Source organism: Cottoperca gobio, chromosome 4 (genome assembly GCF_900634415.1).
Source record: "Cottoperca gobio chromosome 4, fCotGob3.1, whole genome shotgun sequence".
Taxonomy (NCBI): domain Eukaryota; kingdom Metazoa; phylum Chordata; class Actinopteri; order Perciformes; family Bovichtidae; genus Cottoperca; species Cottoperca gobio.
In genome coordinates, this window is record NC_041358.1 from 27,905,350 (window position 1) to 27,931,240 (window position 25,891).

Sequence of the window (25,891 nt, forward strand, 5' to 3'; positions counted from 1 at the left end):
GGACTGTGGGAGAACACACTCTGATGTCTCTCACAGGAAAATTCTAAATTATTATTATTAATATTATTTGGTTTGCTTGAGTTTTGTGTCTCTTGGATATTTTCAGTTCTTTTTTTATTAATTAAACTTGTACAAAACAAATAAAGTGTTTAAAATAATATATAATATAATGAACTAATAAGGGATGATGTATTATTAAACTACCCACCTTGTCAGCGGCAACATTGAAGTGATGAACACATTAATGCATAAATAATTCTAATATAATATAATATTCTGCTTTCTTTTGATGTGTTACATATATATTTAGATGTTAATACTTTTGTACTTTAACTTAATGTAGAGCTTTTACTTGTGTGATAGTATTTCTACACTGTGGTATTAATACTTTTACTTTGACTGAAGCTGATCGTTGACCTGCTTTCATTTATAATCAATAATCTGCATCTGAGGCAACATGCTGATTCAGTTTGGAAGCATTTAACAGTAGAAATGGCGCCACCTGCTGGTCAAACTATGTTAGTGCAAATATACAGACGGAGAGTTTTATAGAGAGAAGTTATTAAATACTAATTTAGGTGAAAGAAAGATTATGTTTAAAGTTTTTATTTGCCTTTAGCGTTTTTGTTCCGTGTGGAAGTATTTAATCCAGGTGCCTCATTTTAAAAAAAGTTGCTCTAATTTCCTTAGAAGATAAAATATACGTCAAAAAATTGCAATATAAATATAAAATATAAAATATAAAATATTATTTTCTCCTTTACTGAACTTTTTTTTTTTTTTTACATAACTATATTACAAAGCACAATTTGGATATAAAAAAATACATTATGGTTTTAATTCTTTCTCATTTGATGAATATTAGAAACAAATAAAAAAAACAAAATATATTATAAAACCTGCTGTGACTCTCCCTCAATCATTTTTTAACTAAAGTCTAAATCTCTAAAAGTAACGGAAGTTATCAGTAAGCGAGAGAAACGTACAGTATTCCCTAAAAATAAAGTGGAGTGCAAGTAAGAAGTAGCAGAAAATGCACAAGTACCTCACATTTGTATTTAAGTACAGTACTGAACTTCAACTCTTTAAATCAGGACAAAGACAAGTTTAGATTTTCTGGTTTATTAAAACTCAATAAAACATTCACCCTTTCCTCCGACTCCCCCCACCCTCCATCAGTCCCAAACCCCTCCCTCCCCGGCATCCCACCCCCCGTCAAATTAGATAAAAGCCTCTAAAAGTTGAGTCGTTGCTTCGTCGAGCTTCAAGCTGCGAGTTCGAAAAGAAACAAACAGTGAAAAACATAAACAGACAATTCATTCGCACTTTGAGCTCGTTCACACTTGACTGTAAAATCTCGTTTCGACAGAAAGTAAAAGATTAAGAACGCGAATAATCGACAGCTGATATTTATGTTCGTCAACAGCGTCTGAAAAGTGAAGCCAACGCAGAAGAGCCTTAAACTTGTATTCTCTGTGACCTCCAGCAGGGGGAGACTCCTCTGGTTCTATAGAAGTCTATGAGAAAATGTTTCTCTCTTGATTTATTACCTCAGTAAATATTTTACTAATACATTTATGTCTCAATCTGTAGTTTCAAGTCTTCTTCAATACAGCATGATGTTCATTTAGTAACTTACGTTCCGTTTAGAGTAAAATAGACGATAAAGTAGCGTCTGCTATAGGGCGGGGCTACCTTGTGATTGACAGGTCGCTACCACCGCGGTGTTCGGTTGTACGCAAACACACTCCTGGTTAAGTCTTAAGGCATCCGTGCGTTCTCACATATTTGTGCACATCCATCTATTTCTACGCAGACGGGCGAAAACCACGATGAACTATAAACGCACGTTTTCAAAACTCTGTCCGCGACAGTTTGCCGTGAGGAGAAACCAGCCAAACATCGCGGCAGCTCGTGTTCGTGCAGAAAACTTAACTGGAGCCTAAGAAGTCGGCTGTTTTTTTATATTTTTAAGTTAGTACATTTTGTTTTAAGCATCGCTAGCCAAAATTAGCATCACAATTAATATCACAGTTAACGTGAATTACTGAAGCACCTTGCTAACTATGCCAGCGAGCGTTAGCTGCTAACTTCTTAGGCCTCGCTCCTCATTAGCTCCTCTCTCTCTTCCAAATATGGTCACTTCCGGCTCCAAAATGGCGACAAACAAAGTACCAAACTCGAGGCTTCAAAACCGTATTCCACAAACCAACGGGTACATTACAGTTCATCTATCTGACGCTTTTGTCCAAAGCGACTTACAATAAGTAAGACGACGTCCACTTCCTGTTTACAGTCTATGGTCTGACTCTACTTTCATCTCACAAAAACACAATTTGTGATCCAGCTTGAGACCAGATTTAACCGTCAGGTATAAACAGGAACTCGGAACTGAAATAAGATTAATTTTTTCCTCTCTGCTGATCTTTTTCCTCCATCAGTCTTTAATAGATTTGGTTTTTAATAAACCAGCAGAGAGAGATTCTTCTTGTGTGCTCTTATTGTGAAAGTCAAACTTCCTCTCTGTGTGAGAGACTGAGTAAAAAGAAAAACACAAGCAAACTCCTAATTTATGAAACACAAATATTATTAATTATTAGTTTCTCACACAGTTTTCAGCAGCTGATTCTTAAATCTCTGATGTTCCTTGAACGCAGCATGGAGCTTTTTTAGTGGGGACAAGTAACTAAGTACATTTACGAGACATGTAACGCGAGTAAAGTTACTCCTTTGGCATTGTAAGTATATTTGATGTTGATACTTTTACTTAAGTAACATTTTCAATGCAGGACTTTTAAACGCAGTTTTTCTGCACGGAGATATTAATACTTTTACTGGAGTAAAACACTTCTTTACTTATACTTCTTTTTGCAACAGTCAGGATATTTACACTCTTTTTAAATTGTATTCTCTTGCAAGTTGATTTTCTATGATAACAAATGTCTAAAAGGAAATTTAATGTAAAACAAACTGACAGATGATTTCATTTTAATATTAATATTAAAGGCTAAAATGTAAAAGCAGCAGCACGAAGTTAAAAAGCAGCCGTTAAGCTTCGTGAAGAAATAAAAACAACAGCGGTGAAGCAGCGGCGTCTTTAAATGAGTCAGTAAACGTCTCAGCTGTTCAAGTCAAAGCAAAGTTTCTGTCCAATCATTCGTTACGTCAGCATCTCCATGGCGATCTGTTTGTCACGTAGACAGGAGGTTTGTACAGTCCGTCCAGGCTCCGCCCCCTTCGTCCTGGGCCGCAGTGCTCGCCGTCGATCGACAGGTCACCGCCTCGCTCCTGAAGACACAACACACGCACTGTAACACCCCCCGCCCCCTTGACTATCAGGGCCATTGTAGGTAATATATATATATATATATATATATATATATATATATATATATATATAAATAAATATATATATATATATATATATATATAATAAATAAATATATATATATATATATATATATATATAAACTAATTAATACCAGCTTCAAAAATGTTGTATAAAGAAATTAAAAAATTTGGAAATAAAACTGTTAAATAATAAATTAAAAAAGATAAGAATAAACAAACTGTAGATGTAGAAAAGTAAAAGGAGTTAATTTGAGGAATAGATCTGAAATACACTTAATCGCTAAAAGATGATATATAATTATAACTTGAGTATATATAATATATATATATGTTTATACACAACTATGTTTCTCTTTCGTTAACATTACGAGCATTCGTGCTACAACAACTCTGAAACAGAAATCATCGTGTTGCAATAAAACGCAACACGTCTTCTTTGTCACGTCCGAGTTGTTTCCACATTACGACTTAAAGCTCATGAACACACCAAAGTCAGGAAATGGGACTTTCTGAGGGGCACCTGAATGCACCATTGGCCTCTGGCGCTCCCTGAGTGTCTTTTCAATTTATAAAATAATGAATTTAAAACAGGTACGTGTAATAAGTTATATAAACCTGCTTTCTCAGTTATAGTTCGACTTGATAAAAAGGTGTAGCCGTGTAAATGATGCGTTCGGGTGCAGCGGTTTTGTGGTTTCTGCAGGTCTTCACTGTGTCAGACGTGATATACAGTCATGTGTGAGCGATTAGTGTCGTCGGTACTCACAGGTTACCAGATGCAGAGCGCTGCAGACGAGCAGCATCAGCGCAGGGATACCAGAGAGGGGCGAGGCGGAGGACGAGCCGTCGCCCTGCTGCCCCGTCTGCTCCGTCTGCTCAGGAGCTTCTGCCTCCACCTCTTTACACTTCTGACTGTAAACACACACAAACACACTTTCAACAAACTGTTTTAGCAAGACAGAGAGCAGAAAGTACAATCTTCACTTGTATTTTCATTGAGTATCTTTATACTTGTACTCCACTACATTATATATTGAAATTAAAACATGTTTTGCGTACATGATGCAGTACTTCACTACTAATCTACTCAGTGGGACACAAAGCATCTCGTCTTTGCTCCACATTGATGAACGACAACATTAAAATACTCTCATGTATTTGTTAGTGATAGAAACTGAATAATATAATATTCTTTAATAGTAATAATATGAGGTCATGTTGCGTAATGAGTACTTTTGATACTTTTTGCTGATAATACTTTATTTTTACTTCTTCCACTACTGGCAGAAACAGGGAAGTTCGTTTAAGTTTATTTGCATAATTTAAAAATAGACAAACATAACATAATACAATGCAACATTTAAAATAGTTTTCTCCCTTTTTGGCTGATTAATGTAGACACTGGAACTTCACTATAATAACTACAATAAATGAACATTTGAAGATTGTTGACATCTTTGCAGTTCTTACTCTGCATAAATCTCATCGGTCAAATTCAAATTGTGCATCTCTGAAAGAAGCGTCGACTCACAGCTGTTTGTGCAGGTACTGCTGCCGGGACTCACAGCCTCGGGTCTGACTCTGAGCCGCTAACATCTGACTCTCAGCAGCCGCCTTCAGGCTGAAGCAGGACTCGTTCTGATGGCCGGCCTCCGTCACGTTCTGCTGCAGTGCCTCGATGTGATCTGAACACACACACACACACACACACACACACACACACACACACACACACACACACTCTTATGTTAAACCTTAAAACATGTTTTTATTTGACAACCAACCATAAATGTAGTTGTTATGTATTTACTGTATTTTATTGTTATGTTGGATTTGAGTTTTTAACTTGAGTTTGAACATTTATGGCTCTTTTTTTTTAAAGTTGACTTTAAGTCTATAATAAAATACAGACAGTCAAAGCCTTAAGAACAAATATGTCCTCATTAAAACCACAATGTTTGATCCACAAGCAGCATAAAGTCCTGCTTTCTATTATATCAGCTTTACATCTGGAGCCCTGACTTCACAGAGTCTTTTCTCATGTTTTCTCTATGGGACAAAAACATGCTAATGTTTCTGGTTTCAAAATCAATGTTGTTTCTAATCATTAACATTCCCCAGACTGTGAAAAAAATAAAATAATAAAGATTCCCGGTAGCATTTATAGTATACAGAATTTATTTGTGTTTGCTTTCCCCCATTAAAAAAAACAACTGCAGCATTATGTCAACAAACTGGAATTAAAAGGGTTAAAATTCTGAAAATTAAATGTTATGTTGGTGAAAAGATTTAAATCAAAGAATGTAATACAATAATATTATAAATATATAAATGTATGGCAGTTTGGAGGCAGTTTAAATCCTTCAGATCTCAGTCCTGCTTTCTTTGGCGACACCCTGTGGTCAGTGGTGGTAACTGCAGGTGTGTCTTAAGACTACAGTTCCCAGAATTCAGTTGGAAATTAAACTGAAAAACATAATTTTCCTCAGATTTATAAAAAAACATAAACATTTTTGGGTTTTTTCCTATATTAAAAAGTACAATTAAGCATTAACTTGTGTTTGAGTTATTATTTTTCATTTAATGTTATTGTCCCATTTCCCAGTTATGTTTTTTTATTTAATCTTAGTTAAAGTTACTAACAAAATTAAGAAATGTACAATTTACTTACAAGTTTGTATTTACAATGTGAGACGCATTACAACGAAATCTAAGAAGAGCTAAAATATTTGCAAATATGCTGAGATTATGAATCAATACATGTTCGGGGTCACTATTGTTGTGAGCAGTCTGATACTGTTGACGGACAGTTGTCCTACATAGCAACAGTAACGAGGGGGGGGGGGGGTAGAATTGAGAGTAATCAGAACAGAGTTTGGTGCGGATCAGCTTCTGTATTAACTTATAAGGAGACGCTGAGTGTTGTTATTATCGCAGGCTGACGTCTCGTCTGTTATCTCAGGAATGAGCTGCGAGCTCTCGTGTTTTTTGTACTTTAGCTTGTTTGTGAGCAGATCGAGCCTCAGGGAGATCACGGTTCAGTAAAATAAATCACATAGAGGCGGTTTCAACTCAGATTCTCTTCAGATTTGTGCCTTTATTTGGTTTTCTATTAATAAACTGAGCCAGAAATATGTTTAATACTGTGTGAAGTGACATAATAAAGTACGTTTTTCTTAATTAATGAGTCCTGAAGTCTCACTTTCTCATAATAAACAAATCACACATACGTTTTTAAAATGTGATTATTGTGCAGCATCATGTCTGCTAATAAAACACTGGCTCGTTTCTTTTACTTGTATATATATATATATTATATTATATTATAATTATTATTATTGTTTATTCTATTCCAATTAAATTAAATAAACTGTATTTTCTCTACTATTTCTTCTTCAACAAAAGATCCGAGCACTTCTTCTGATTTATTGTGGTTCACTGGCTCGTTTCTGATGTTTCTGACTCACTTGTTCCTGGCACGTTAAACACTGATGTGTATCTGCAACACAATGCTCCTCTCATATCTGCTTCATACAGGAATTCATCATTTCCCTCCGACTATTCACAGCAGGAAGTCACCTTCATTAAATGGTTTCTGCACTTCCCATTGGGCTCCTGCTCCCGCCCCGCTGCTGGAGCATTACTCAAGGAAAATATGTGTATTCCTTTAAACTCTTAAGTCATCGCACACTGCAGTAAAAACACACCCCGACACCTCGTTTCATTTGGATTTGGACTTAAACATGTTACTAAAATAATCTTTAAAACAAAAGAAAATTACACTTGATGCTACAAAATAAAAACAAACATTTCATAAATCTGTTATTTGTATTGATACACGTTTTAATCTTCTGTATTTCTCCTCATGTCTCCGTAACTGGATTTGCATTCCCACCATATTCTCCCTGCGCCTCCTTCAGATGGACAAAGTCTTCTTTAGTCCCACACTTCAAACTCGCCCCTTGTATCTTAGGTCGACTGAAGGTCATCATAACAAACACAATGGAGCAAACGTGTTCTTGTGTCTACCTAACATCTGCCTCTGCAGACAAACACACGTTTATTTCTCAAGAATCTTCATGTCAGTATTAAAGACTTCACTTGTCATTTGTATAAAGACTTAATTCAAACTTTCCACCACAACCGAACATTTAAAAAAAAACATCAGCTGTCATCTATTTATATCTGTTTTAACTTTTAACTTTTCTAAAGTTATATATACACTTCCATTATTTATTTCTAGTTTTAGTTTTTAAGCATTAGTTTTGGAAAATGTTTCATCCCGGGTGTTTATTAACTTTTAATTATTGAGTTTTAACATTATTTAATTATATTGTTGTCATTTTTTAGTAAGAACGTATTTATTGTTTTTTCTTTTTTTATATGACGCACTTTCGGCTGCATTTTTATATAAATTATATAATTTATATATATATATATATATATATATAATTATATAGAGATAGGAGGATATATATAGAGAGTAAATATAAAAAAAGTATATACATATATATATATATATATATAAATATAAAAAAGTATATATATATAGATATATAAAATTAATTATATATATATATATATATATACATACAAGTTATATATATATCTATATATATATATATATAAACATAGAAAAATTATATATAGATATATATACAATTTCATATATAATAGATCTATACATACAATATAGATATATATACATACAATTTATATATATATATATATATATTATATATATATAAATAAATAAATAAAGTTTCCTTCTTTTCTTATTTAATTTTTTTAAAAGTTCCTTTTCCTTTCTTTCTTCTCTTCGTTCTTTCCATGATTAAAAGGAATTAAATATATTTTTGAAACTAATTCAAATTAATTTGGACTAATGTATAGCCTTGGGTTTTAAGCTTGAATGCTTGTGTTTATTTAATTCTTGCAAAATTGTATTTATTGTTCTTTTTTTTCTGTGTGTGAACTTTCTTTATTGCATTCAAGCATTCTGTTTGTACTTCTTACATTTGTTTCCTTACTTTTGTTTTCAGAAATGATCTACGTTAAGTTGCTTTTCTTACATCCTTTCTTTCACTCCTTGTTTCCTCTTTTCTCCCGTCTGTGGATTGAAGTTTTCCTGCGGATACTTTAGTTGAGTATAATTTTATATTGGTGGTTTTTGTCTGATAATTAAAAGGAAACTCTCTCGGAGCACAAAACACATTCCTGTTGTTTTTTTAAAAACCGACCAATCGTGTGTGTTTATTTACTCTGACTCACTGGTCGTTATGGTAACAGGGGGGGAAAATGCAGCTAAGAATATACGGTCGGTGGCTCGGCTGAGAAAGTCTCCTTTCATGGCAATGATGGACTTTTTCCTACAGAGCGTTACTTACCTTCCTGCAGTCTGATCTGAGCCGTGAGGTTGGTCTCCGTCTGACGGAGCTGCTCCACGTTCTCCTGCAGAGCGCTGATGTTCCAGCTCAGGACGACCTGCAGCACGAAACAAACCCCCCCCCCAGACACGTTACCGAGAGACCGAAGGAAAACACACAGCAGCAGGCCAACTATCACACTTACACCGTGTATTATTCTGCCTTCAGTGACTTGTTTTTAAAAGCAGATATCTGCAATGTGTTTTTGAAATGTTGCAGCCACTGAACGGGCTTACTGGGCACAGAGGCCCGAAGCAGTATCAGGGGAAAGTAACATATATTCACAAAAGGCCAAGAAAATCGGATACCGCTACGTTTTTTTGCGTCGACTTGGCAACAAAGAATCGTTTCTTGTGACATCCCTAATCTACTCTAGGTACACATCGACTCAAAACATCTGAACTATCCCTTTAAATTCTTCTCAAAACTAAAGATTTCATCACGGAGTTCTGCCGTTAAGAGAAGGAGCAGGAACTGTGGTGCAATCAAGGACGTTACAACATCTAAGAACTGAGACGTCAGCTCATAAAACATCTTTAATGCACGAAACAAACCAGATTAATCTTCTTCCCCGTGTTTGTTAAATGCTTCAGCTGCTCTTCAGGTGCAGTATCTCAACCTTCACCTGCAGAAACATTTCTCAACACATGTGGACGATGAAGCTGCTCTGAAGGACCCTCAGCTGGGCCGTGCTGTGCCAGGCTGTGCCAGGCTGTGCCAGGCTGTGCCAGGCTGCTGTCTGCTCTCAGAGCTCAGGTGGTGATTGAAAGCAGGACGGCTGAGAACGGCTTTTAGAAACATTCCTTTCACCGAACGCAGCAGTTATTGTTAGATCGGCTCTTTAAACAGAGTCCTGCACTTAAAGGAACAGTCCAAACAAATGCGTTCACCCTGAGAGGCTTCTAATGCCTTAACAACACACTGTACACACTGTCCACAGTAATGCTGCTAATAATACTAATGTACTGAGCTAATGGGGTGTTGAGAGGTGAAGGTAGAGCTCCTCATAGAACCCAGGAACGCACACCTTCTGCTCAGAGAGGCTCAGGTGTGAAACATCATCATCAACAAAAAACAAGGATCCATAGAACGATTGCTGAACAAGCCAACCGGGCCCAGGCCAGAGGGGCCTCCAGTGTCCAGAGCCCACCATGCCTATACATACAACATGTCACTCAAAGAGACTCGTACCAACCAGGAAGAGACTCAATACAAGTACAAAGAGAAGCAACATTACTACAAAAACCAAAACAACTACAAAGAGACTCAAAACGACTTCAAAGGGACTCAAAATGACTTCATAGAGACACAAAACGATTTCAAAGAGACACAAAAAGACTACAAAGAGACACAAAACGACTTCAAAGAGACTCAAAACGACTTCAAAGAGACACAAAAAGACTACAAAGAGACACAAAACGACTTCAAAGAGACACAAAAAGACTACAAAGAGACACAAAATGACTACAAAGAGACACAAAAAGACTACAAAGAGACACAAAACGACTTCAAAGAGACACAAAAAGACTACAAAGAGACACAAAACGACTTCAAAGAGACACAAAAAGACTACAAAGAGACACAAAACGACTTCAAAGAGACACAAAAAGACTACAAAGAGACACAAAATGACTACAAAGAGACACAAAACGACTACAAAGAGACACAAAAAGACTACAAAGAGACACAAAACGACTTCAAAGAGACACAAAAAGACTACAAAGAGACACAAAACGACTTCAAAGAGACACAAAAAGACTACAAAGAGACACAAAACGACTTCAAAGAGACACAAAAAGACTACAAAGAGACAACTCTATAGCTCAGTGCATACATATATACTGAAACTTGTGCGTCGTCTCAGAGAAGAGACACGACTTAAATCTTAAATATTTTCTTTGTATCGAGACAAATGTATTTGCTTTAAATCCGGCCTCAATATTTTTTAAGATATCTGGGGGTTCTTTGAGAAAATATATTTTCACTTGTTTTAAATCTCTTGTGCAACGCTGATGTTTTGAGCATGTTCAAAATTACCGGACGTACCCGACGTGTGCTTCATAAGATATGCAGACGTTACGTGATGTTAGACATACGTGAATACCTACGTGACTACGTTAGAGGTACGTTAGATATCGGCTACGTCGGCTGACGGTGAATCCTACAGCCAATGTATTGATAACGAGTGGATAACCTATTCCTACCCGATGTTAAGATGATGCCTGACGACGGAGTAACTTATTAAACGTGTTTCTACGTACAGCTAGCGTTCAGCATGTTAGCCGTTCTCCAGCATCAGCATGACGTGAACCAAACGGCACTTTTCCAGCTCCGTTGTCCAGACGCTCTGATACGTTTTAAATAAGTAAGTGATACGCTATCAATGTTGGACATACGTATAATAATTAGTTATGTATACGTCAGCTACGACACCGCTGTGGAAAAGTTGGACGTATTTGGACTCTGACACATTTTGAGCTACTGTTCATATACGCCGACATGTTTCTGCCGTACGGTGACAGGGCCGTGTGTCTGGCATGTTCGGCGTACCCTTAATTTATATCAACCTATTGCCGATATTTCGTATGCGCCGGCATACGTTTCTGTCATACGGATGTGTGACAGGGCCGTAAGAAGCTTCTGGAACATCCTCATATTTTCCCAGATCAACATGACTCCACTAATATGGAAATTTCTTTATTAAAGTTAATAAATAAAATAAACCGTTGAAGTTTCACCTCCACCCTTTCTAAAGGTTTTATTTAAAAGTGTTGTACTGAATGTTCCACTGTGATCTCTCTACAGTCTGAAAACTTTGTTTCACTTTGGCGTCTTCGGGGATTTTTTCGCTGCCGATTCGAGTCCCAACAAACACCTGGAGGTGCTGAACAGGAAGTGATGCACAGGAAGTGATGCACAGGAAGAACACTTCACTCTCTCAGACTCAGTATTTGCATGCGTGTGCGTAACCAGCCTGACGACGCCAGAACAAATCTCAAATGTGAGATTCACCTCTTGAAATATTCTTGGGCTGAACTGCAGATTCTGATTTTCTATAATTGACAACATATGCAAACATTGCTAATAACCTTTTGTCATATTTCCTAAAACTGTCACAATATCCTGACTTCAGACCATCAGAAGAAAAAAAAGATTTGTTTGGAGAAAATAAAAAAGTATTAATAGTAAACGTTTTAATATGAACCATTTTATAAAAGCTGCAAATACTTTTGTGATATTTTCTGAATCTGTCACTAAATCCTGACAGAAATGCATGAGACAGAAAATCTGTGAAAAACATTAATATTCCTCTAACTGCTCCTTTGCTCCTAATGACATTTGCAAGATTCCACCCGAAGGAAAACAACCAATCAGAGCCGAGGAATCTGTAACGCAGTGAACTCTTATTAAACTGGGCGTTTAGGCTGCGCTGATCAAATATTAATCAAGATTATGTTACTGCATCGTCACTATTGTGAGAAGGTTTCTCATCATAATGACTTCACATTGGTGTAAAGGGGTTTTCATGGACTTCAGCCTTTAAGAAACATTACATTCTTCTTACAACACATTCAGACGGTTTCTTCTGTTTCTCGACAGAAAGTAAAGTAAGCTAGACAGATCGGTAGGTAGTTCATACCAGAAATTAAAGCCTCACTTCATTAATATAAAGATGAAACCAGCTTTATCATTCAGAATCATAATAACACTAACAAAGAACAATCCGATAAAAGATCAAACCAGCTGAAGAAAGTCGTCAAACTAAACTAAAAAGTGAATCCACTCCCTCTGCATATCACACAACACCTGCAAATATCACACGCGGCTCACAGGTTTGGCAGCAGAGAGCAACTGGAGTGCAGCTCTGTTATCGTCCAACACCAACAGAAAGGTAAAACAAGGTAAAGTATCTACCCAGCATGCAGCGGGTTAACGTGAGTAAAGCATGAGGTCAGGCGATCAGCAGCTGGTGTTCAGGTGGAAACAGTTACAGAGCTCACGTACGTATGAAGCTTTTATTTTGTAGGAATGCAGCAGCCAGATCACATGTATGCATACAGAGAGAAAGTTATGACCTGAGGGGGTTAAAGGATAGTTGAAGAACGTTGAAGAGAGGAAGTGGTCCGGAGGCACAGACAGAACAAACTTCTGTGTTGATGTGAATCAACTTCCTGCAGACTGACACACAATCTGCTCAAAGCTGCTTCACTGTCACAAACTGCATCAATTTAATTTCTACATGTGCAGCATCAGTTAGTCAGGCGTTAAAATAATACAACACACACGTTGTGAAGTGTACAAGGAACCTGGTGCATTATTAAAAACAGAATGTTTACATTAAGAATTGACCCCAAAGCAGTTACATTTATGTATCATTAAATAATCAATGCACTTGTTAATGAACAGCCGCACTTTGCACATGTTTTGTAGATGGCGTATCTGGGTTGAGGTTTTTACAAAACTTCACATATTTGCTTCTTCATAGTTTTTAAATCCGAAATGCAACCAGACATCGGCCTTAAGTCCTGGTGGTGCCTTCGATGGAGCAGCTCCCACCATGTTTTGATTTAACTGACGAGCTCACGCGGCCACATCTCCAAAGGTCGGCCACGCGAGGCTAAAGACCGGGTTAAAGGTCAAAGGTTAAGGAAAGCATTTATTCAAAGATTGATCAGGTCAGGATTTAAATAAATGTGTTAATTTGAAGAGACCCATCTTATAATGTTGTATATTTACTATTTCTCTTTAATAAAGAAATAGTATTTCTTACTCTGCTACTAAAATAATCCGACACTTTTACAAAATGATTCGTAAACTCCCAAAAATATTTTGCAAATATACAAACGAAATCCACAAAATAAAAATAAAATCTGTCTATAGATTAAATTGATTTGTGAATCTCAATTCTACGCTTGAGGATTTGCATTTTACTCGGCTATTTTTGGTAAGCATGCGATTGTCTGTTGATGACATCATTTCTGCATTTCAAAGTAAGAGCACGCCGTCTACACGAGCAGTTTATGTATTATGTTAATGTGACGCAGTGAGTGTTTGTTCTACACTTTCGGATATATTTCCGTTTGAATATTAAAAGGCAGGAGTACTTCTCCATGTCATCGCAAATAAAATGTTTTTCTTAAAACAAGGTCGACATCATACAGGAGCGTGCTCCATCGCTTCACAATCCCTCGGGTCAGTCTACCTTGGATGGTTACGACATTATAGCTAACGAATGGAGTTTTCACTTCCGGAAACTCTATAGTCCAGACCGGCATCGCGTCGTCCCAGAGGGAGAAGATGCTTCAGATGTTAGATTAATCATCAAGGTAACGCTCAGGTTCAGGCACGGTTGCAATATACTCATTAGACACGTCTCCAAAACAAACGTTTGTCAACATTATAATCCAAAAGCACGTCACATTGCATCGACATCTAAGGGATATTCTGTTTCCTCTCCCCCAGATGGGGGTGTGGCCTTGCATGCAGGTCAGCGTGCAGTGCAGGGAATTCTGGGAATCTGTTACCAGGAAAATACTTCATGTTTGCACACTTTCTGTTTCTATAAATAACAGCGGGGAATATTCCAGATCGTCCAAAGTCCACAGTGATGACGTGAGAGGTTCCCGTCAGCAAATACCGAGTCTTTCACACATGAGGAGGAGAAATAAAAAGTTAAAATAAAAAGGAGGGGAGAAGTCAAAGTAGGGAAAATCTAAAAAGGAACAGTGAGGGAGGACTGGATCAGAGGTGAAGTGAGGAGAGGAGGAATGAGTCAGGGGGGAGGAAGAGGAGGAGGAGGAGCGAAGGCAAACACTCACATTTTCCAACCAACAACTCTGAGAAAATGAAGCTGGAAATGTTGGGAGACACTAAACTCTTCACAGTTTAAACACTCGGCCTGCAGGGAGGGAAAAACTATTCAAAGTCTTTTACTGGAGGGGAAATAAAAAGTCTCCCAACATGGAAACACTGGAGTAAAGAGGAGGAGGACAGTAAAGAGAAGAGTCTCTGTTCACAATAAACAATAACTCAGAGAGAAAGTCGCGTAACTCAAACTAATGGAGCCGCTTATAAGACAAATGTCAGACTCAAATGTTTTCAGAATAAACAGTCCCTGAATACTTCTGTTCAGTCGCTTTTTGTATAATTGAATTGATCTCAGTGAGTTACGGGTTTTTATTTTCGGAGGACAGATGGAAGCTGTTAGTGTTTTGGTGAGGCGGGTGGGGCGTTTGGGGCGGGTGGGGCTCCGGTTGCTCTGCTTTCAATTTTGGCAGTAGGACTGAAAAAAAGAGCTATTTTCAGTATCAGTTTGGTGCCGACTTGGTAAAGAACTGGCAACATTACACGGTAGAAACAAGTCCAATTGTATGAAATAAGTATTTTGAGGACTGAAACCTCGTTAACAGAAACGGTTAATTATGATGTTCAAGGCCTCGGATATAATCTGAGACACAAAGACAGAGAACATCTTTTCTTTAAATTCCCAATTATCTGCCAACATATCAAATATTTAGCTTTTCACATTTAAATAAGTAACGCTGAGACACCATATCGGCTGTTTTTCACTATTTTCTGACATTTTATAAACAAAACAATCAACTGATTAGAGGCTTTTTTCAGTATCAGTTGATAATAAACTGGCAACATTACAAAGATAAGTCATTTAGCCTCAAACATCATCTCCTGGGTCTGTTCAGTTGTCACACTGTAAAAAACTAAATGTGTTTTAACATGAAGATATGTGTGACCGGGCTGAACTGAGAAGAAATGTTTCGATGTTAAACTTAAAAGGGGCAGTTCGGATGCAAGTTTGTTTGTGTGACTTCTGTGTTTTAAAGGGTTAGTTTGGATCAACGAAAGTTACACAATAAGATAAACTAACTAACCACCGATTTCCCCTGCTGTTGTATCTATGCTCTCTTCAAAACAGCCAGACTCCATAGACAAAAACAGTCATTTTACCTCTCGTAACACAGGAGTTGCTGGTCTACCGCTGCCTCGGTTTGTGTTATTGTGTGAATTTGATGAGTCCAAACTAACCCTTTAAAACACCAAAGCCACACAATAACACAAACTAATTAACCAATCAAGGCAGCGGTAGACCAGCAACTCCCGCGTTCTGCGAGGTAAAATGACTGTTTTTGTCAATGGAGTCTGGTGTGTTTGAAGAAAGCATCGATAACGGCTTCAGACAGCAAAGTAAAGCGGTGAAAATACCATAAATATAGCGTACACTTAAACTGATATCGATTTAGTGTCTAAAATACTTCCACAGCAGTACGATGCTTAGCTGGCTGGTGGTGCATCTAATGTTCCTCATACAACCCCACTTCAAAACATCCGAAGTATCCCTTTAACCTCAACTGACACCACAGGAAACACACAGGCGAAACCAAACAGGAAGGAACGTAAACAGATTCAAACAGGACGTTCTTTAGCTTTACATTTGTTTCCTGTTATAAGAACAATGTAATACATCTAGAATGACTTAATATCTCATAATAATGACTTAATATCTCATATACTAATATCTCATAATAATGACTTAATATCTCATAATAATGACTTAGTATAATATCTCACAATAATGACTTAATATCTCATAATAATGACTTAGTATCTCACAATAATGACTTAGTATCTCACAATAATGACTTAATATCTCACAATAATGACTTAGTATCTCACAATAATGACTTAATATCTCATAATAATGACTTAATATCTCACAATAATGACTTAATATCTCACAATAATGACTTAGTATCTCACAATAAGGACTTAATATCTCACAATAATGACTTAATATCTCACAATAATGACTTAGTATCTCACAATAATGACTTAGTATCTCACAATAATGACTTAATATCTCACAATAATGACTTAATATCTCACAATAATGACTTAATATCTCACAATAATGACTTAATATCTCACAATAATGACTTAGTATCTCACAATAATGACTTAGTATCTCACAATAATGACTTAATATCTCACAATAATGACTTAATATCTCACTATAATGACTTAATATCTCACAATAATGACTTAGTATCTCACAATAATGACTTAATATCTCACAATAATGACTTAGTATCTCACAATAATGACTTAATATCTCATAATAATGACTTAATATCTCACTATAATGACTTAATATCTCACAATAATGACTTAGTATCTCACAATAATGACTTAATATCTCACAATAATGACTTAGTATCTCACAATAATGACTTAGTATCTCACAATAATGACTTAGTATCTCACAATAATGACTTAGTATCTCACAATAATGACTTAATATCTCACAATAATGACTTAATATCTCACAATAATGACTTAGTATCTCACAATAATGACTTAGTATCTCACAATAATGACTTAGTATCTCACAATAATGACTTAGTATCTCACAATAATGACTTAATATCTCACAATAATGACTTAATATCTCACAATAATGACTTAGTATCTCACAATAATGACTTAATATCTCACAATAATGACTTAATATCTCACAATAATGACTTAATATCTCACAATAATGACTTAATATCTCACAATAATGACTTAATATCTCACAATAATGACTTAATATCTCACAATAATGACTTAATATCTCACAATAATGACTTAGTATCTCACAATAATGACTTAGTATCTCACAATAATGACTTAATATCTCACAATAATGACTTAATATCTCACAATAATGACTTAGTATCTCACAATAATGACTTAATATCTCACAATAATGACTTAGTATCTCACAATAATGACTTAGTATCTCACAATAATGACTTAGTATCTCACAATAATGACTTAGTATCTCACAATAATGACTTAGTATCTCACAATAATGACTTAATATCTCACAATAATGACTTAATATCTCACAATAATGACTTAGTATCTCACAATAATGACTTAATATCTCACAATAAGGACTTAATATCTCACAATAATGACTTAATATCTCACAATAATGACTTAATATCTCACAATAATGACTTAATATCTCACAATAATGACTTAATATCTCATAATAATGACTTAGTATCTCACAATAATGACTTAATATCTCACAATAAGGACTTAATATCTCACAATAATGACTTAATATCTCACAATAATGACTTAATATCTCACAATAATGACTTAATATCTCACAATAATGACTTAATATCTCACAATAATGACTTAGTATCTCACAATAATGACTTAATATCTCACAATAAGGACTTAATATCTCACAATAATGACTTAATATCTCACAATAATGACTTAGTATCTCACAATAATGACTTAGTATCTCACTATAATGACTTAATATCTCACAATAATGACTTAATATCTCATAATAATGACTTAGTATCTCACAATAATGACTTAATATCTCACAATAATGACTTAATATCTCACAATAATGACTTAATATCTCACAATAATGACTGATACCAACTCATTATTTTTGATGTTTGTCATAATGACTTCCTTCATCATTTTGGCAGCAATCAACTTCCATAGAGACAGTTCACACGTGTGTGACTGAACTACACGTCAGGGAGATTAGAAAACTCACGTTTTCCTGCCGACACTCCTCCAGCGTGGCGTTAGTGGCATTGAAGTGTCCCAGCAGCATCAGGATCTCAGCTTTCTGGCGGGCCTGCACCGCCCTCGCCGCCTCCACCAGCTCTTCCAGAGCCACCTTGTTCTTGTTATACACCACCTTGGCCCCCTCCAGCTGCACCGTCATTTCTTGCAGCTCTGAGCGGCACTTGGAGGCGCTCTTCAGGTCCGGGGACGTCGCCCACACCACAATGATGATCAGCGAGATCACAGACCAGAGCGCCAGCAGGAAGAGCACCACGTTCTTCGCCGTCTGTGAGGACTTGGAGGAGGTCGCCATGGATGGAGGTGAGGATGATGAAGACGAGCTGTGCTGCTGCTGTTACGGAGTCTCTCTCAGGTTGAAGTGAGCTGGACTTTCCCTTCAGGCTGGGCATGAACATTGGGAGGAGTGACAGCAAAATATCTCAGCCACACCCCCTGCCTCACCCTCTCTACCCCCCCCCCCACCTCCCAGCCACCACCCCGCCTCCTGTAGCCTCCCCACCCAAAACCTCACCCTCTTTCTCCCCTCCATGTCGGTGTTATCGTGCCAAGAGAGGACGCTGTGATCAACAGGAAAGTCCCACACACACTTCACGCATAAACGAAACTTTCCATGTGCAGCGTGTGTGTGTGTGTGTGTGTGTGTGTGTGTGTGTGAACACTAAGGGCTTTCTGTTTCTGTTTCCTCACAGCAATATGAACCTGGATGAACTCTAGAACACAAACTATGTGGATCCTTGGCAGCGGGACTTGAATAAGTTTCAGTCCAAGAAACAAAACTCAGAGAAGTCGAAACAGAAAAAGAAAGACAGAACGTTTGCCTTCATTCCTCTTCAGCTCTTTCCTGACCTCCTGCCAGCTGCTGGCACAACTGGAAACAGCCAAACAACATGTCTATACAAACATCTGTAACCTTGTCCAGCTCAGGGTCCCTGACTCACTCAGGGTTAATCCCCCCCCACCACCTCCCAAGCACACATCCATCACATGCTGGAGTTTCACAGTTAACCGTTACCAGTGCAGGGATGTGCTCCTGCCGCTGATTCTTGGTTTGAATAAGAAAAAAAATAACACTTAAGGACGGAAATTAAATAAAATCAGACAACTACAGCAATTTCAAAATAAAATACCAAAATAAAAGTTATATAAAAAATTAAAAGTAATAAGAAATTAAATAAATACGACATGTGCTCAGATTATTAAAACAAATGTTGGAGACACCTGACAGGAAAAAGGTCACAAGTGTTGCTTTACTTTGTCGTACTTCATTGTAAACTAAATATTCGTGTATTTGGACTTTTGGTCGAACAAAACAAGATATTTCAAGACGCCATGTTTTGCTCTGTAAAGTTGTGACGGCCATTTTTTGACAATCTTGTGACGTTTCATTGACTAAACAATTAAATTATCAGCAGACAAATCGATAATGAAAATAATTATAAGTAGTTGCAGACCTAATTTATACCGTTGTTAATCAAGACTCTGCTTTTTATGTGCATAACACGGGATGTTGGGAACTCCCTTACTATCAACACCAGCAGGTTCTAGTGGCGCCAAATAAAAGTCATGTGACCTCAGATATCATCATTTTAACTGCTGCATAAAGTCACAACTGCTTTAAGTTAAAGATGCACGCAGATGCTGTGTTTACTGCAGGAGCTGAAGCTCACGCTAACTGATGAGATTCAGATGAAAAATGTGTTCTGCAGGACAAAACGCCTTCAAACCTGCAGCAGAAACTGACAGGAAGCGGTTTTATCTGCATCATCACTTTCTATTTCAGACATGCAGGAGATAAAATGAAATCACAAACTTCTTCTGCACTCAGACCTGATGTTGTTAGCCGACAGTCAGCTGACCTCTGACCCCGTTTCCTCCGTCCAAACACGGGGAAGTTCAGGGGAGGACAGGAAATAATACAACCAGGACTATTAGCTGCAGGAGCTAACATGCTAACATGCTAACAACATCATTCAAACTGTTATTATCTTCTGTCTCACCACACAGATGAGCAGATACAGAAGTGTTTCCGTTATGAACATTTTGTTGCCTGGTCTTTTAAACGTCAAATTTTTTTAAATGTCTTGTTTCGTCCAAAACACGAAGAGTTTGCTGAAATATAAAACAGTAGAGCTGTTGCAAGTCACTTTTCTAGCAAAACATTCAAACAGTCTCTGGTTTCAGCTTCTTAAATGTTTTCTTTTAAATAATAAATAATAAATAATAATAATAATAATAATAATAATAATAATAATAATAATAATAATAATAATAATAATAATAAAGGTTCAGCACAGGGTTGCACAACTAAACGCAAATGCTTTAAGTAAAAGTTGGTGGATCCACTAAGTGGTGGCAGAAGTTATATGCGAGTACTTTCACGCATCACGAACTAACAGAAATATTCTGTTTCACAAAAATCCTGCTGACAACATCTCAGTGTTGCAACACAGCAGGGAGCGTCTGGTGATTTATATCTGCTCTCTCAGTTTGCTCCCTGTGCAGAACTCCCTCCACAAATCCACTGATTTAAAAGTTATTTCTGTCTGCAGTCTCCTGCAGTGTCTGTAGCGCCTCCATGAGGCTGAAACGCGTCATTACACATCATCTCACCCATCTGCTGACACATCACACAGCTGATCTGTCACCAGACAGACAGACAGACAGGCAGACAGACAGACACAGGCAGACAGGCAGACAGACAGACAGACAGACAGACACAGGCAGACAGGCAGACCGACAGGCAGGCAGGCAGACCGACAGACAGACAGGCAGACAGACAGACAGGCAGACAGGCAGGCAGGCAGGCAGGCAGGCAGGCAGGCAGGCAGACCGACAGACAGGCAGGCAGACAGACAGGCAGGCAGACAGGCAGGCAGGCAGACAGGCAGGCAGACCGACAGACAAGCAGGCAGGCAGGCAGGCAGGCAGACCGACAGACAGGCAGACAGACAGGCAGACAGGCAGACAGACCGACCGACAGACAGACAGACAGACAGGCAGACAGGCAGGCAGGCAGGCAGGCAGGCAGGCAGGCAGACCGACAGGCAGGCAGACAGACAGGCAGGCAGACAGGCAGGCAGGCAGGCAGACCGACGGACAGGCAGACAGACAGGCAGACAGGCAGGCAGGCAGGCAGGCAGGCAGACAGGCAGGCAGGCAGACCGACCGACAGACAGGCAGGCAGGCAGACCGACAGGCAGGCAGACCGACAGACAGGCAGACAGGAAGGCAGACAGACAGGAGCTCAACACTGAGTATAAACTAATAAAATAAGGGCTGCAACAGTTAGTCCATTAATCTGCAACTATTTTAATAGTCCAATAATTATTTTAGTCACGTTTTTTAAAAACAAAAGTGAAGTGTGGATTTAGTTACAGTTGCTCTATTTTAGAATAACATAAATATATACAACAATAAATGTTAAAATATGTATATTACAATATATACAATAGTGTAATATATTAATAATAATGCTGAAAATGGGATCTATGATTCATTTTAATGCTGAAAAGTATAAGTAAGATACATATGAGTATTGCTTTCACGTTCAGTATAAAGCAGTAAACACAACGTTAACGCTTCCAGAAGTTGTAATGGGAGAATTCTGCATTGCTCCTTTCTGATCCCTGTTGTTCTTATCGTTGTCTTTCTTCCTATCTCACATATGTGACGGGGGGAAGGCTTGACCTTTTATTACCCTCGGTGTTTATGGTAGGGGGAGGCAGTGAAGAGATAAGGAAGCAGGGGGGGGGGGGCTGTGTTTGAATCACAACGACCAAATGCATCAAAGCCAGGACCGGTGTTACCTGAGGTGTATAAAGATGAGACCACCTTCCTCACCTTTGTGCTGCACGCTCTTTATAATAAGATCTTTGTTAACAGACTTTCCACCACAAAGTGTTTCCAGATTAGAGCGAGTCAATATGAACTTTACAAAAACAAAATTTAGAACAAATCCATAAAAAAAAGACGTAAAACAGTTAAATTAGTTAATTTGTTGAATAGTTTTGAAAAGGAAATTAATTGTATAATACACATAAAAAAATATTTAATGATGATTTATAAATATAAATATATATTTTTAATATAAATATATATATTTTCAATATAAATATATATTTTTAATATAAATATATATATTTTTAATATAAATATATATTTTTAATATAAATATACATTTTTAATATAAATATATACGTTTTGTTTCTTTTATTTTCAGTGTATAAATCTAAACGGGACAGTACAAAATAATTAATGTTAAAAAAATACTTTTAAGTACTACATGAGAAAACCGGGGATCTGGGGGACATAAACAGGAAGTATAATATATATTAATAGTATAATATATTTGTTTCTCCATTAAAAGTGTGCCAAATGATCTATTATCCGCTCCTGTTTCCCATGGATGTACAAATATCACGGGATTCATTTGATACTGAAGAAAACTTAAAATGTTCCGCAGCATCTTTTTTTCTACGATTTCTAAATAGATTTATGGACGTTTATTCTGGGTGGACATCAGAGATAATAATGTGTGTGTATATATATATATATATATATTCTGTGTATTTGTTGTTGACCTCTGACCTGCGGAGGCTGCGAGCTTCATACAGCGTGTCGTCCTCGTCGCTCTCCACCGCCTCCATCTCCACAGAGTCGTCGTAGTTTGACAGCAGGCCGTACTTTTTCTTGTAGGCGGGCCTCTTCAGCCTGTCAATCAAGTAAAAATCACCATTATTACCAGCACTAAATGTTTTTTAATAATTATAATACAAGTCTGTTTGGTGCTTTAGATGCTGAACTTAAGAGTGGCTCCAACCGCAAAATAAAACACAGGAGTCGTAGTTTACAGAGTACGTACAGCTGTAACCTGTACAGTCTGTAAAGCACACCGAGACAAATGTATAATTTGTGATATTGGGCTATACAAATACATTTGATTTGATTTAGCTGATAAGAGACAAAGTGTTAAATTGAGAGATTTATGGATGGAGTTTGGTGTGACGAGCACATTCAGGGGAATGATGATGGTATTTTATTTTAGGGATAAACTGATATAAATGATAATAGTTATTGATAATTAAAACGATAGTTTGGTGGGCAGAATGCAGCGTTTACTGAGCAGTGCGTCAGTTAGCTGTTGTTTTCAAACGCTCTGTTGGTTTTAAGGACAACAACAGCAGCCGTTTCCTCCGTCAGTTGATGAATGATGGAGTCTGTGTTGGTCGTTCTGATCTTCCTCTCTCTCAGCGGTGAGTCTGTTTTATTTATATTTATATCATAACGTCTAAACTCTGTTCACACATTTAAATGCACACTTCAGTTCGTTGATTATTAAATGCAGCCGCTGTCGAATAATCATCACTGACACGTGTGAAAAAGACTTGAAATGTTTAAAGCTGCAGGCTGAAGGACAGAAGGAACATACTGTATACATATATATATATATATATATATATATATATTATATATATATATATTATATATATAGATATATATAATATATATATATATATATATTATATATATATATATATATATAATATATATATATATATATATAATATATATATATATATATATAATATATATATATATTAAGAGCTGCAACTATCATTTAATTTGTTAATTAAACGATCGAAACAAAGTTAATCGACTTTTATCATCTCCTGATTTTTAGCTATTTTTTATCTCCTGACTTTGTTATAAGTTATATTTTTGTTTAGTATTTGTATCAGTGAAACTGGGCTCCAGCCTCCGTCACATTATTTTAACTAGAACTGTTAATACAACCTTGCTTTGTTGGTTTTAGTTTTAGTTTATATAATAAAAATTATGAAACGGAAATTGAAAATCACGAGATATGAAGTCGAAATGAGATTTAAAAATATATATATATTAGAAAAAAGTCAAAATTAGAAAGTAAAAAAAAAAACATGATAAAATCAAGATTAGAAAAAAATTAAAGTAATTATGAGATTAGAAAAGATTATGAGATGAAAGTCAAAATATCAAATATAATCAATCAAAATTATTAGAAAAAAAAGCTTTTGGTGTGTGTGTGTGTGTGTGTGTGTGTGTGTGTGTGTGTGTGTATGCGTGTGTGTGTGTGTGTGTGTGTGTGTGTGTGTGTGTGTGTGTGTGTGTGTGTATGCGTGTGTGTGTGTGTGTGTGTGTGTGTGTATTCTGTAAAGTGTATTGAGACTCTGGTGACTACCTTTTAATAAGTCAACTTTAAAGTAATTTACTTTTTACTTGACTTTGTCATCTTTAAGGTTTGCCGCGTCGCCACGTCGCCGCCCTGCCAGCCTCCACTGTGCAGGTGAGAGTCGGGGAGGCCGCCACCCTGCAGTGCCCCCTGCTGAACGTCACCAACGCCTCCTCCACCCTCAGCTGGTACAAGAAGGCAGAAGGACAGAGTCCGGAGCTGCTCTTGAGCTTCAGGTCTGCAGACACCTCTAAGGTGAGGTACGGCCCCGGCGTTGCTCCTGACAAAGTCTCGGCTGCAGCCGACGGCTCGCTGCTGCTGCACGACTCCGAGCAGAGCGACTCAGCAGTTTATTTCTGCGGCATGACTCAGGGCGGAGAGCAGAAGAAGAAACCAATGCCACTGGAACACACCGGGAAATAATGTGAACTTTGCAGCTTGTTGATTTATACTTTCTTTATCATTTTCATTCATTCATTTTTTATCTCATGATTTAAACTTTGTATCTTATGATTTAAACATTTAAGCTTCAGACTGTCCTGTTGTACGTTCATTTTTTAAACTATTATTATTTTTAAATGTTTCTGTTATTATATAATTGATTTCAGATTACAAGAAAGCCAAGTTTTACCTGAAGAATAGGATCACCTGTATGATGTAATGCTATAAATGTAACTTTCAATTATCTTATTAAAAATATATAGTTATTCCGTGTGAAAATGTTTTGTATTATTAGCATCTTTATTCATCTTTTTACCTTATTTAGTATTTTATTTTCACCAGTGACTGATGGTGTGAAGTCTTATTAGGCTTTGAGGTTAATGCACAGAAACGACCAGATTAAAGTGAGAGAAAGAAGGTGATCATGTTAAACCAAAGATATTATGACCTGTCGTTACATTTAGGTGATTTAGAAAGAACGCAAAAGCTAGTTTGGGCCATGGGTGGATTATGAGACAATGGACCCCATCGTCTCTCCACACAGGATCAAGACAAACAGACTTAATAGTTGTGTCTCTTTGTAGTCTTTTTGTGTCTCTTTGTAGTCATTTTGTGTCTCTTTGTAATCTTTTTGTGTCTCTTTGTAGTCTTTTTGTGTCTCTCTTTGTAGTCATTTTGTGTCTCTTTGTGTCTCTTTGTAGTCTTTTTGTGTCTCTTTGTAGTCATTTTGTGTCTCTTTGTAGTCTTTTTGTGTCTCTTTGTAGTCATTGTGTGTCTCTCTTTGTAGTCATTTTGTGTCTCTTTGTGTCTCTTTGTAGTCTCTTTGTAGTCTTTT

The 25,891-nt window shown here is 37.0% G+C and overlaps 2 protein-coding genes across 2 annotated transcripts; one reads left to right on the plus strand and one right to left on the minus strand.

Moving 5' to 3' along the window:
* Positions 1-1,201: 1,201 nt before the first annotated feature.
* On the minus strand, positions 1,202-18,784 carry LOC115007179 (uncharacterized). The gene is made up of 5 exons (XM_029429917.1): positions 18,373-18,784; positions 8,739-8,835; positions 4,883-5,036; positions 4,118-4,263; positions 1,202-3,288 (listed from the first exon to the last, which is right to left on the minus strand). Coding segments are annotated over exons 1-5 (726 nt in total). The 5' UTR covers positions 18,700-18,784; the 3' UTR covers positions 1,202-3,286.
* Positions 18,785-23,019: 4,235 nt separating this feature from the next.
* LOC115007180 (T cell receptor alpha variable 13-1) lies at positions 23,020-25,335 on the plus strand. Its single transcript, XM_075074119.1, has 2 exons — positions 23,020-23,659; positions 24,683-25,335. Exons 1-2 carry the CDS (start codon positions 23,614-23,616, stop codon positions 25,036-25,038), a joined length of 402 nt encoding a protein of 133 aa, XP_074930220.1. The 5' UTR covers positions 23,020-23,613; the 3' UTR covers positions 25,039-25,335.
* The last annotated feature ends 556 nt before the right edge of the window (positions 25,336-25,891 follow it).